Below are 13,386 nucleotides of genomic sequence, written 5' to 3' on the forward strand. Positions count from 1 at the left end.
AATTTCAGTTATGCGTCAAACATAACTTTTTATACAGTACAATGCAATGTAATAAGAGGCTAATTCCATGAGCAAAATATTTATCTAACCCAGCAAAGTGCTTTGACATGTAGTGCAATTTACCTTTTAATGTCCAAAATATTGCATTTTCTGCATATGAACCATAAACAGTTCCTATAAAACTGCCTTTTGGATACTCAAAAAAATATAGTGTTGACACTTGAAGTAATATCCCTTTTTTGTAAGGGATATAACATCAGTCATTTAACTTTTTACAGATACTATTTCATCGCAATGCTCATTGCTTTTCATTTTATACAACTCCACAGGTCAGTGTTGATTCCCTGTATCTCACTGATGATACAAATATGGCCATTTTCCCAGAGGGCACAGGGCATTTCCCACAAGCAAATCTTGCTAGCCGTGCACACTATGAAGTGCATGGAGACCAGGAGCAAAGCCCTGCCGCACAAACTCCTGGCTCTGTACCATTTAGTTTCAGGCGGCCACTGTCCTCCTCCTCCTCCACTCCATCACCCAGTCCATCCTATATACCTCCACGACTGGGAATGTATGGGAGAACCTTTCAAAGGTTAGGCTACTTGTGAAACACAACTGATCTGTTATTGAAATATCATCCAGTAATGTAATACCACAATAAAACAAAAAAACAAAAGTGCAGCCGACCTCTGCAGCTGAAATGTCATGCATTGATATATAAGAATGTGTTTTATCCTCAGGTCAATACACTTTGCTGATGTTGTCGGCAACCGGCTGACAACCTCTCGCACAATAGTCATCAGATTCACTGAGGCTGAGGCCACAGTCAAAGGCATCTCAACCAAAGTGAAAGATGCCCTTGGCACTGATGATCCAGTCACCCTTACTGACTCTCAGGGGAATGAGAATTCAGATTCAGAAGGCACAAGAAGTAAGTAATATGATCTAACACTTGCTTGCAGTTTATGATTTTGAATTAAGGTTAATGTTGATTTTGAAATACAGAAGTAAACTAAATGTTTTCTGACTCTTAAACTATCCACTACTGGAAACAAAATTCCCGAAAGATTTTTGCCTTGATGGACGAGGACTTCCAGGAGTTCAGGTCAGGGCGAAGATCAAGAACAAGGTAATGCAACATGAGATGAAGCAAATGCCAATGTGGAGAAAAAGGTTTCACTCCTTTGTTAAATAATTTCTTGTATTGACTCATGTTTTTTCTGTACATTTAAGTCGCAGGGTCGAGGACAGCAATACTGTCCAGCAAGCACTGGACCAAATTAAAGAAATGACAGACAACATAACCCGGCTGTCTGAGGTGGTTAAGGCCACAACTTCGGCAGCACTGACCAGTGCTGGCCTGCAGCCAGCAAAGGAAGGTCTATCCTGCCTTGTTTGCAAAGGTATGTACTGCATGGGCATGCTGCTGATGCATTCTCTATAATTAGACTGCAAAACAATTTAGTCTGCTTCATTGTTCTTCTTAGGTTCACTTTACTAGTGTGCTCATACACACACATGTATGCACACAAACACACACAAATACACACATAGACACAAATGCATGCACACCCAGTAAGTTTTCATTTTTACTTACTTCTCTTTTGTTTGATATCTTGCAGATATAATGGACAGACCAGTATTCGCAGTCTGTCTGTTGTGGGGTGCTGGACCTGTGTGGAGCAGTGGCTGGTCAATTCTGAGCACTGCCTCAAATGTAGAACGGAAGGGTTTAGGTTTAATATACATGAGACAAAGGGTCTCTCTGCAGTACTCTTACTTTTTAAGAGTACATAGGCCTAATCATGTACTTTAAATGCCGCTGAGTTTATACAGAGTTAATACTGAGTTTATGAGCGGTATGCCGCTGAAGTTTAAGGTGTTGTGATGTGTGTATGAGCGTGCATTGGTTTATAACTGTTTTGTTTTTGTTTGTAGTTTGTTTGGTTTTGTTGATTTAAACCAATAAATTTTGTGGTAAGTTCAAGGATTCCTCATTGTCCATCCATAGATCATTAGAGCATGACACTATATAATCACAAAGAATAATAGGTAATATGCACCTTCTGATTGTTATTGGCGTACCTTTTTTAGATAGTGTTACAGTGTGATACGATTCTAAAGTTGTAGGAACAATTTATGCAATGAGACAAACATACTTCCAATTCTTCTTCTTCTCTGTTTATTTATTACACTTCTGACATAGCACATCTTCTCGTGATGTCAATAAGACACTTTAGTGCATTCTGAAATGGGGCGAAATTGTTGTTGAGTGTACTGTGTAACAGTGACACAGGGTCAAATTGTGATCCAAACTCGCTTTCAGCACTTTGCTGGGCTTCCTCGTTGGAAAAAGGGTCTGTGCCAAACACACCCTCTCTGGTCAGTGCTGTCCCCACGTCCTGCTGGTAGAGGTCTGCTGCAACCTCACCAGCAGGAAGGAGGTCTTCTGGGATTTTAGCTGGGCATCCTTGTCCACAGAGGAGATCTGGTATCCCCTTTCCTGTAAAAAAGAAGTGCTTGATATTAAGTTGCTATCAGTGAAAACTGAAATGGGAGAAAATTGTGGAATAAATGGGAGAAATCACACCTGGAATTCTGTGGGCATTCCATGCCTTCACAACATTTGTGAGGCCAACTCGGGCCATGTGGCATGTCAGGTTGGATACGCAGAATTTGATGAGACTGTCCTCCATACAAATTTCCTCCTGGTCACACATCTCGACTAGTGCGGCCTTCAGGGGGAAATTTACTCTTTGGTTCACTTCTGACCACATCCTTTCAATTACATGATTCTGTGTAGGTTAAAAGATTACAAGGACACTGTCATGCTGCAGGCCCCCGAATGCAAACAAGCATCAATTGTATTTTTTTATGACATGTATTTTACCCTGGTAGATGGAGTTTGGAGGTATGGCTGCCTTTCTTTGTTGTGGCGGTATGCAGCCAGCTTCTCCTGCATATACAGGGTCAGGAAAAACTCCCGACCACAGTCTACCCGCACTTGGTCCCATATCCCGTAGGACAACACAGCTGGTCTGAAGATAATACACAAACAGAAGGAAAACTTTCAACTTAAATATAATTACTCATTCTGTTTTTTTGACATTACAAATACATTTAACCCTCTAACATTTAAGCAGTTAAGCACATTTTTTTCTTTCTTTCTTTTTTCTTACCTGTACACTTCATCATAAATGACAATGTTGTTTTTGATGGGCATGGTGGAGTGCCCAACAATCTTTTTACTGTACCCATCAATAGCCATGACATGGGTCACTCCAAACATCACCAACTCTTCATTTTGGTCAATGTGGATTTTGTGACCCATGTACTCAGCACTGTAAGGCACCGGGTTAAGGTTTCTGGAACCCTGAAGAAAATTGTAAAAACTCAATGATCCCTCATTGGTATGAATACATTCTCAATATGTTATGACATGCACAGACACTGCATTTGGCTTTACCTGCTGCCTTGCTGCATGGTAAGGCTGATGAATGATCCGTAGGACTTTCCCCACTCTGCCCTCGGAAGCTTTGAACCCTTTTGCCGCAAGATAGCCAGTCATCATTTTTCTTCCATAGGAAGACCCAGTCTGAGGAAAGGATTTTATTTATGATGTTATTGAAATTAATTCATGTGTTTAAATGTCCGAATACTGTGCATGTTGATCTACTGCACATTACATAATCATGTGTCATAATAGAAGTTTAAGACCTATTGGCAAAGGGGGTTTATTAGAAACAGGAGAGCCAGTAAATACAGAATGTATGTCTATCTATCTATCTATCTTTTCAGTGCATCTTATACCAGAGTATTTGTATGTAGGCTATGTGACGATAAAATCACTAGGTTATGCCCTGGCTGCACAAATGTCAGTGGAAGACTTATGTCTTTATTTGTCTCAAACACGAAAATACATTAACACTGGGCAGTATGTATATCTGCTCTTACTGTTTATTATGAGAAAAAAATCATGTTGAGATGAGAGACACCCCTTGATGTACACGGCACCCCTTTACGTTGGCTTACACTGTTGGTGACGTCACAGTCCGATTTCGTTCACTACTGGTTCGATCTACTGTCAATCAATAGGCTATAGGTCTATAAGAAAACCGGACACTTGCCCCTCCCCCTGTATGTATAAGCAATGGATATTGCATTTGCATGTGTCCTTATGATTATGGTGATGACTTTTTTTAATGGCATAGGAGGTAACGATGCCACTATGGAGTTCGTAGTCCAAGGTAAATACACAGAACACTGTGAAGAATTTATCATCCTTTATTTCATGACCACTCAATCTTTCTGTGACAACGATTGACCTACCTCTTCAATTACTTTCGCAACTTCGCCTTCCAGTCTCCTGTCAGGGCAGAAATCCTTCATGGCCAGTCCCTGCTCAGAGCACCACCGGCGCACATTCCTCTCGGAAAAGCCTCGTAAGAGTCCAAAGTGGTCGGTCAGTGCTGCGGCTATATCGCCACAGGACATCCCACTTGACCTCCTGGCTGTTATAAAGTCTGAATATTCAGATAACGACATGCCACGGAAATCGCCTCACGAACTCAATGGTCTAAGGATCAGATCAAGTGTTTTGGCGGCATACGGTGGCTTCCGGGTCATTAAAGAAGACCTACGGCAAAATCTGGAATTAAAAATGGCACCGTTATTTTTGTTTCCCGCTTTTCGGTTTCTGATTTTAAAACGATTAACGGGATACGGGTCATTTTCCGTTTTTCGTTCTCTTATTTTGAAGCGAAAAACGGGAAACGACTCATTATCCGTTTTCCGATTTTCCACTTCAAAACGGAAGTCGAATGGCCACAAAGTACACGGACCGCTATCCATAGCCATAAATGTATAGTCATCACCTAAACAGAGCACAGAGCAGTAATCACTGCCATCTCCCCAGATATTTTTACACTGCAGACATGCAGGGAGCTCCCTCCTGGCTTTCACACTATTGTCACTGAGAAGTACACATGTCGTGCATATGTTTGTAGCAGCAGCGGCTAACTGTTTCTACTTTTCTTGGACACAGCTGCAAGAAGCCATGCTTTTTAGTTACCAACCAGGTTGCTTTTCATGGTGTACAATGAGATTGGTGTTAATTTGTCCACAAAAGTTGATGCACAGATACGTAAGCCACAAGATCACAGGCGATGAGATACGTTTTTGTAGTGGGCTATTCCTATACCTAGCCGGGCTAATTGTGCCAAAAAGCCAGACACTACCTTTCTTCAATCTTATATGTCAAAAAAATTATTAAGAACAAGTCTTGTGAATTCCTACTGATGAGCACGAGCTACCCCGCTCCCCTACTGCTTAACCAGGCTAGGTAGACACTTTAAGACTCTGCATGACCCTCTGTTAGAAAAGGACAACTGCAAAAGGATATAGATTGAAATTCGCAAGACGGCTGATTCCATCGTCTGGCTCTCCAGCACTGCTGCTATTACTTTCGGTAAAGGCATGACCAAGACAGTGGCAGCCAAATGTGACCTGTTGATACGAAATATGAGACTGCCTGAGGAACACATTTAAGACATCTTAATGCAGTTCTTGATCTTCCAGTGTTGATCAAGTTCTGGGGGTAAATCCTTGTCAACTCCAAAGAGAAAAACGATGAGATGGTTTTAATATTGTCAAGACATTTCACTGTAGCCCAAACCAACTAGTGCCCAGAGAGATCTTTTCTGCCTTGAATTTAAATAATATTTTGTGCCACAAAGCAGGAAACGTTTAAACCTGTTAGCAGCTCTAATTAAACAAGGAGGAACATCCTGTCCCACTAAGGAATCAGCAGAATCTTGTGACCCAGCCGATCAGAGCAGTTGGCTGTCCACCTTGAGCACATCGATGATGTGGTTTCTAAGGACATATATGTTTGCCTCTGTTGCCAAGAGCTTACTCGTGATGGATATAGTTGGGTTCTGTTAATAATATCATAAAGACTATTGTCTAAACCGCTGTTAACGTAAGGTGTGACAAGGTCTCTTTTGTTTTTATTTGGCGATTACTATGAAATATTGAATGATGTTAATTTACTAAGATCGAACACTAACACTAACAAATCCTAGACTTGGAACGAGACTAGCACTTACCTAGAGTACTGTGCAAAAAGGCAGGTGTGAAAAAATGCTGTACACTAAGAATGCTTTCAAAAATATTTATTATATATTTTTTTTATCAATTTACCAAATGATAAGTGAGCGAATAAAAGAAAAATCTAAATCAAATCAATATCTGGTGTTACTACCCTTTGCTTTCAAACCAGCATCAATTCTTATAGGTACACTTGCACAAAGTAAGGGATTTTGTAGGATTATAGTCAGGTGTATGATCAACCAATTATACCAAACAGGTGATCATCAATTTTATATGTACATAGTAACACAGTAATTAACTGAACAGAAACAGCTGTGTAGGAGGCTAACACTGGGTGAGGAACAGCCAAACTCTGCTACCAAGGTGAGGTTGTGGAAGACAGTTTCATGTTACAGGTCGTACACCATGGCAAGACTAAGCACAGCAACAAGACAAAAGGTAGTTATATTGCATCAGCAAGGTCTCTCCCAGACAAAGATTTCAAAGTAGACTGGGGTTTCAAGATGTGCTGTTCAAGCTGTTTTGAAGAAGCACAAAGAAACGGGCAACGTTGAGGATTGTAGACGTAGTGGTCGGCCAAGGAAACTTAGCGCAGTAGATGAAAAACACATCAAGCTTATTTCCCTTCGAAATCGTAAGATGTACAGCAGTTCCATCAGCTCAGAACTGGCAGAAACCAGTGGGACCCAGGTACACCCATCTACTGTCCGGAGAAGTCTGGCTAGAAGTGGCCTTCATGGAAGAGTTGCAGCCAAAAAGCCATACCTCTGACATGGAAACAAGGCCAAGCGACTCAGTTATGCACGAAAACACAGCAGAAGGCAGTTTGTTCACCTGGAGAGCTGTACAATAATGAGTGTCTGCAGGCAACAGTGAAGCACGGTGGAGGTTCCCTGCAAGTTTGGTGCTGCATTTCAGCAAATGGAGTTGGAGATTTGGTCAGGATTAATGGTGTCCTCAATGCTGAGAAATACAGGCACATAGTTATCCATCATGCAATACCATCAGGGAGCCGCATGATTGCCCCCAAATTTATTCTGCAGCAGGACAACGACCCCAAACATACAGCCAGTGTCATTAAAAACTATCTTCAGCGTTAAGAACAAGAAGTCCTGGAAGTGATGGTATGGCCCCCACAGAGCCCTGATCTCAACATCGAGTCTGTCTGGGATTACATTAAGTGACAGAAGGATTTGAGGAAGTCTACATCCACAGAAGATCTGTGGTTAGTTCTCCAAGATGTTTGGAACAACCTTCAAAAACTGTGTGCAAGTGTACCTAGAACAATTGATACTGTTTTGAAGGCAAAGGGTGGTCACACCAAATATTGAATTGATTTAGATTTCTCTTCTGTTCATTCGCTTCATTTTGTTTATTGACAAAAATAAACTATTCCATTTTTGAAACATTCTTAGTTTACAGCATTTTTCACACCTGCCTAAAACTTTTGCACAGTACTGTATATCAGGGCTCCAATTTCATAAAAGAAACAAGACCTTGGGGAGGATAGTCTTCTCAGTCCTGCCCTCAACTGTCCCTGCTGCCACTCAAAGTGGGCCGGTCCCTCCACTCCACCCCAGACAACCATGGAGCTAATCAGCTTTGACTGCACTGTCTGGGCTAGGTGGTGGCAGAGTCTTTGACAGGTGCAGGTTTGCAACAGGGATTAATCACAATGTACTAAAATATCTCCCTGGCAGCTGTTGGCATGTGCCGTCCACCCCATTGATTTGGCCCGTCTGTGAAGGCAGTGCTGCATTATTCTATTTAATGTATGAGGAGCGAGGGGGGCTCTGGGCCTGTCAGAGTCAGTGCAGACCAATCAAACTGGCCTCATGCTAATGTGGCCTGCCAGGCCTCCCTCAGGAGAGAACCTGGCTTTAGGGAGCACAGAGGAGGACTCATTCTGCCCATGCCATTTCGTCAAACAGGAGAGGAGAACTGTATCTCCAGGTGATCTTAAAAACAGCCAGACAGCGTGACAGAGAAAGAATACGACAACCCAGAGATAAGAAGTCACGAGAGAATGAGACAAATCTAATCAGGAGGTAAATAGTTAAATTAAAAAAACAAAACAAAAAAAAAACTTTCTGGCTGCTTGGGGAAATTAACACTTCTTGTCTTACCAATGCAATTTGCTGTTTGTTTGTGTGTGTGTGTGTGTGTGTGTGTTAGAGATAAGGAACTGTCTCTGTCGATCTGTCTATGTTCAGACACCACTGATAGCATTTTTCTAAAGCCTGAGAAAAAAATGAATTGCCCAACTGTAAATTTTAAAAGGATGGCAATTAGCAATAATATGGAATTACAGTAACGTGTGTGGATATAATTCCAGACCACAACTATGTTAAGCAGTGTTAGCTGTATAGAACCTGAATTATTGTTGAATTCCAAAGAAATATTAAGCTACAAAATCTCTAAAAATGCAATTTTTTCTTCTTAAAACACATCCAGGTGGGAGCGTTTGAAAAAACATTGGGAGGCACTGTGTTTTATCAGCTTATCAGCTTTGTGGATAAGGAGACCAGCATTCATGACTTTTTATGTACTGCAGCTGGCATTCAAACTTAGGCTATGTACTTTGCTTGCAGTATAAAATTGAGATATTCTATTTGGTCGAAACATTGTGCCCTGAGTATTGAGCCTGGAGCCTATCCCAGCTGTCATTTGGCAAGAGGCGGGGTACACCCCGGACGGGTCGCCAGTCAATCACAGGGCTGACACATAGAGACGGACAACAGTTCATGCTCACCTACAGGCAACTTTACAGCCAGTTGCTGTTTTGATCCTGTATTCCCCAGAGTTAAACATTTTTAACCTCTCTGTAACCAAAGAAAGAAATAGGTAAACATACAGTGTGTGGCACAGCAAAATGAGATTCAAGTTATAATAGATTGCCTTTAGATATTATTATTACACCAATCAATCAGAACCAGATTTGACACTTGTATTATTTTCAAAAACCTTCATGGTCAGTTGGGTTTCTGTTTTGGTGTTCTGTATTGTTGTGGTTGTTTTTTTCTTTGTTTTTCATCATACAGTATTTTATTTATTACAATTTATTTATATTTATCACAGTTGTTTGAATGTTTTTATGTTATTATAATATCATTGTTTTTATTATAACATTTAATTATGTTTTGTTTGTTGTCATTTAAATTAACCATTGTATTCATTTAGTTTTTTTCCTCGAGGAAGGGTGGTGGTGGTGGGGTGTAATTCTCAAAAATCCTTGATGTTGTGTACCCTCGCATTACTGTTTGTTGGAACATCTTTGCATCGCACATGCATCAGTAAAGTGTTGAAACAAAAAAAAAAAAATAGTGCAAAACTGAATTAGGACATAGTATAAAACAGAAAGCTAAAACACACTTTGGGACATGAGAAAACCTCCTGACTAACATCGTCATCCCTCTATAACCTATAGAGCCAAGGTGCTAGAGTGGTCAAATTTATTTCAACACTATTTCTGATAGGAATGATGATTAAAACGTTTATATACAGTATATATAGATATAGATACAGATCTAGATACACAATATACATATATACTGCGATACCATCAAACATCATGTTTTAATTTTGGGGGGTACCAACTTAATTATGCGAAACTGTCGGGTCTTTTAACTTTTTATGAAGATTTCATGCTAGGTTTTTTTCTGAAACACAAGTTTTCTAAATGCTGAGGACAATGAGACTATCAAAGGTAAACAATAGTTTGATATCTGGATATAACATTATAGTCACAATATACATAAACATAATGTTGTACGTTTGAATTATTTTGGTCATGGTTTCTTGATTATAGAAATCATTTAAAAATAAGTCTTCTTGCAATGAATTTCTCCTCTGTTGGTACTGAATGAACTGTAAGTTAGACTCCACACTGCAAAAGTCAGCAGACTATGCTCCCCTTGTGCTTGTCTTATTCATTAGCAATAATAATACTGACGTATAAAATTCATCAAAATGATTTGTTATTAATTAATGCTACCTAAGCATAGTTTTTTTTAATGAATATGTCATTGGATAGGAAAAACACATGTAAAACCCTTCCAAACACAGCATAAAAACATATCTAAAATCTTTTTGTACAGCATATTCTGACCAATGCCCTCCCACAGATTTATTCCAAGAAACTTGTTATAGCACCAGCCCATGTTGTTTTACATTTTATTAATAGCAACATCAGAGTACTAAATGTACAGAGGACGAATTCAATGAGAATCGCATTTACAGTGCTTGCAAATACAGAGCTTAGTAGTACAAGAGTAACCAAATCAAAGTTACCTGGAAATCGAAACGTTTACCAATAACTACAAAAGGAAGAGATGTGGTTCATAAGACAAAAAATAAAAGTTATACAACACTTAGCTGTCACAGAGACAGACTGGAGTCCCTTTTGTGTAGGTGTTATCTGCTTGTGTGTGTGTGCGTGTGTGTGTGCGTGTGTTTGTATATACTATAGTCATAAGTTTTATACAAAAGTTAACAGAGGTACTCATTGATATATTAAACACAAATATAAAAAGTTTAAGAGTCACAAAGTACAAACTCTTCATTTTTATGGCGACAACACAACTCGAGTCAGGTTCCTTCATGATAGGTATGGATTGTGATTGTAAGTCAGCTTCGTTAGCAAACTACTGCGTGCCCCCATGTGAAAAGCCCCCCCACCCACAAAAGGAAAAATCCTATAAAACTTCATACAAACTGAAGCTGTATGTCTGATATTTATGGTTAATTTGACACCTCTGTCCACTGTGATTGTGGTCAACTCTCTGAAAACAAGCAACCATGGATCTATATTTTGCTGTTACCCAAATTTCTTTGCTGTGTCTCATTCTAGGCCTACACTTTCTTTTGAAGGCATTGTACAGCGTCGGGGGCCCTCTATGCAAATCAAATGCCGAAACGGCAGATTTGGGTCATGCAGTTAGTCTGCATCTAGCGCGGGGACTATGGGAGAACTGAAATGTTGCAAACAAAGTGTTGTTTTTCTTTTCATGTTTCTCTTTTTTTTTCAGGTCTTTGACTATATTGATGAGCACTGACAGTGACAGTGCCTTAGCTCTTGTACATAGAAAAGTAAAAACATGACCCAAGAGGAGAGTCGCAGCCCTCCACTTTAGATACAGTAAGCGCACAGAATGTGATTTTGTGGAACAATGAGGAGAAACGAAATGAGGAGCTACAGATTTCTAACGGCTAAAAAATGTATTCAGTAAGATACTTTTCAGTCTATATAGATACACTCTTTCCTCTGAGTTCAATGTTCTGATATCAAACCTTTTTAGTGCTGAGTCTTATCTTACTGTTTGAGCAACCTGCAGTTCTTTTTTAAATTTCAAATTATCACCACGCCAGCAGTGAAACATGTCTGCATGCTAATCAGACACCCAAGGGCCATGATTCAACAGAGTCAACATATTAATTATTCTCCTCTCGGGAATGATTCTGATCATATGAAAAAAAAAACTTGACCTTGAAGATATAACATCTTACACAAACAGAACATATGTCAATAATCACAGTCCCTGCAAATAGGTGTGCAGCACAACCTTCAATTTGACAGGAAAATCCTTTCGGATTGATAGCTTGTTTGTGCTAAAGGGAGCATATTTCTTGGGCTTCTGAGGAGACGCAGGTGCCACAAAATATTTTTTTCATTGTGGAAAAAGGCATCAAGCTGTCAAGTCTTTGGTGTCTAAGACTTTTCCAACATCCCTCACCCCCCATCTCCCCTTTCCCTGCCTTTGCTGCACTTGTCTTAGATAAAGTTTCCTGAATCAAATCTGACCACCAAAGTTTCTTCTTCACATATGTGTGTGCGTATATATATATATATATATATATATATATATATATATATATGCACACACACACTCATTACTACAAGTCCTTCAGAAATGCAAAGTGAAAAGCTTTTAGGTGGCAGCATGATTATTTTAACGAGGGATACTTATAATGCAAACAAGCTTCTCCAATCTAACTGAAGTCGATGCTTAAAAACCTTTTTTTACAGTATGAAACGTAAAGAAATGCAAATGTTCAATTATCAGTTTTTTTGGTTTCAAAGAATACACACTTCTTCCAAACAGTATTTTTACGCTTGGTGTAAATCTTGATAATTTAGGACACATTTTTACAATCAACTACAAGTATCCTGTTTGCAGCAAATACTAACTATCGGGGTCAAAAATGCTCAAATGCCTAAAATTGTGGGTTCTGTTATGATACTGCTGCACAGATCTCTAACAAGTTGAAGTTAACAAGCATAATTCAGGTTTTGTCTGAACAAATCATCACAACATCATACAGGTTGAAGAGAAAACTCCACATTAGCCAAACTTTGAAAGAGAATAGCTTCCAACATAATTTTATGTTTGTCATATCGCGTATATTTTTAACAAGGTCAATTTAGCAGTTGCCTCAAAAAAGAAAATAACAGATTACTAGTACAGAGTCCAGAGATGTAAAGAGTGCTTAACACACTAGCTTTCTTTCACAATCCTTTCTGGACATCTTTGCCTGATTAATTTATCTATGATGCTTAAACTAGGTCGATTTCACAATTCTTACAGTAAAGTGAGTTGCAAATCTTTCATTTACTGGAGCCAAATAGCAATATGTGCTGTATTTATAAATATCGATGAAAAATATGACAAATGAATGCAAACCAGTCCAGACACACTTGTTAGTTTCTTGGCAGCAACTGTTAGACACAGGGCCTGATCCAACAAAGTGTGGTTTGCAGGTTCCAAATGTGAGGCGCATAGCACTTTTTGTTGAAGACTACCAAAGACTAGCGAAAAACAGCTTGCGGCGTATTTTCATTGTTGCTATGCACTTACCAAATCACCTGTGGTTTAGCATAACCGAAATGTTGCTGTGAAGTAAACTGACAGAGCTGTAGCTTTTACTTTGGCTAGTTAGAGGTATTAACACCTGCATACAAATGGACAAATAGAGGGCACTTGCTCTGGCTCTGATTGAGGTTAGTGGCTGTTAACCATAATAATAGCTTGACACAGAAAAACAGACATCTCTGTGGGTGTGTGAGACCCTCAGAAAGAGGAGAAATCAAGGGGAGTAGCACAAGCTGGACCTGAAGTTCCACCTGGATGCTGGTCAGTTCAAGGTTTAGCAATGGATTAGTTGGGGCCAGTTTAAAAATGTGCTGTCAATCACCACAAAAATGAACATTTACTATGAGTTCATTGGTCTTGCTGAGCTGATGAGCATTTGTTTGCAGTACGTTATGTTCCTCTAAAA

At 39.6% G+C, this 13,386-nt stretch overlaps 1 protein-coding gene across 1 annotated transcript; it reads right to left on the bottom strand.

The window, feature by feature from the left end:
- Positions 1 to 2,189: 2,189 nt before the first annotated feature.
- Positions 2,190 to 4,545, bottom strand: LOC138589213 (uncharacterized). Its single transcript, XM_069659412.1, has 6 exons — positions 4,330 to 4,545; positions 3,467 to 3,595; positions 3,180 to 3,373; positions 2,891 to 3,038; positions 2,591 to 2,795; positions 2,190 to 2,503 (listed from the first exon to the last, which is right to left on the bottom strand). The coding sequence occupies exons 1-6, from the start codon at positions 4,543 to 4,545 to the stop codon at positions 2,190 to 2,192; spliced, it is 1,206 nt and encodes a 401-aa protein (XP_069515513.1).
- Positions 4,546 to 13,386: the final 8,841 nt, after the last annotated feature.

This window comes from Semicossyphus pulcher, unplaced genomic scaffold (genome assembly GCF_022749685.1).
Source record: "Semicossyphus pulcher isolate SPU_LCO1_2020_fin unplaced genomic scaffold, fSemPul1.0.p SCAF_13, whole genome shotgun sequence".
Lineage (NCBI taxonomy): Eukaryota > Metazoa > Chordata > Actinopteri > Labriformes > Labridae > Semicossyphus > Semicossyphus pulcher.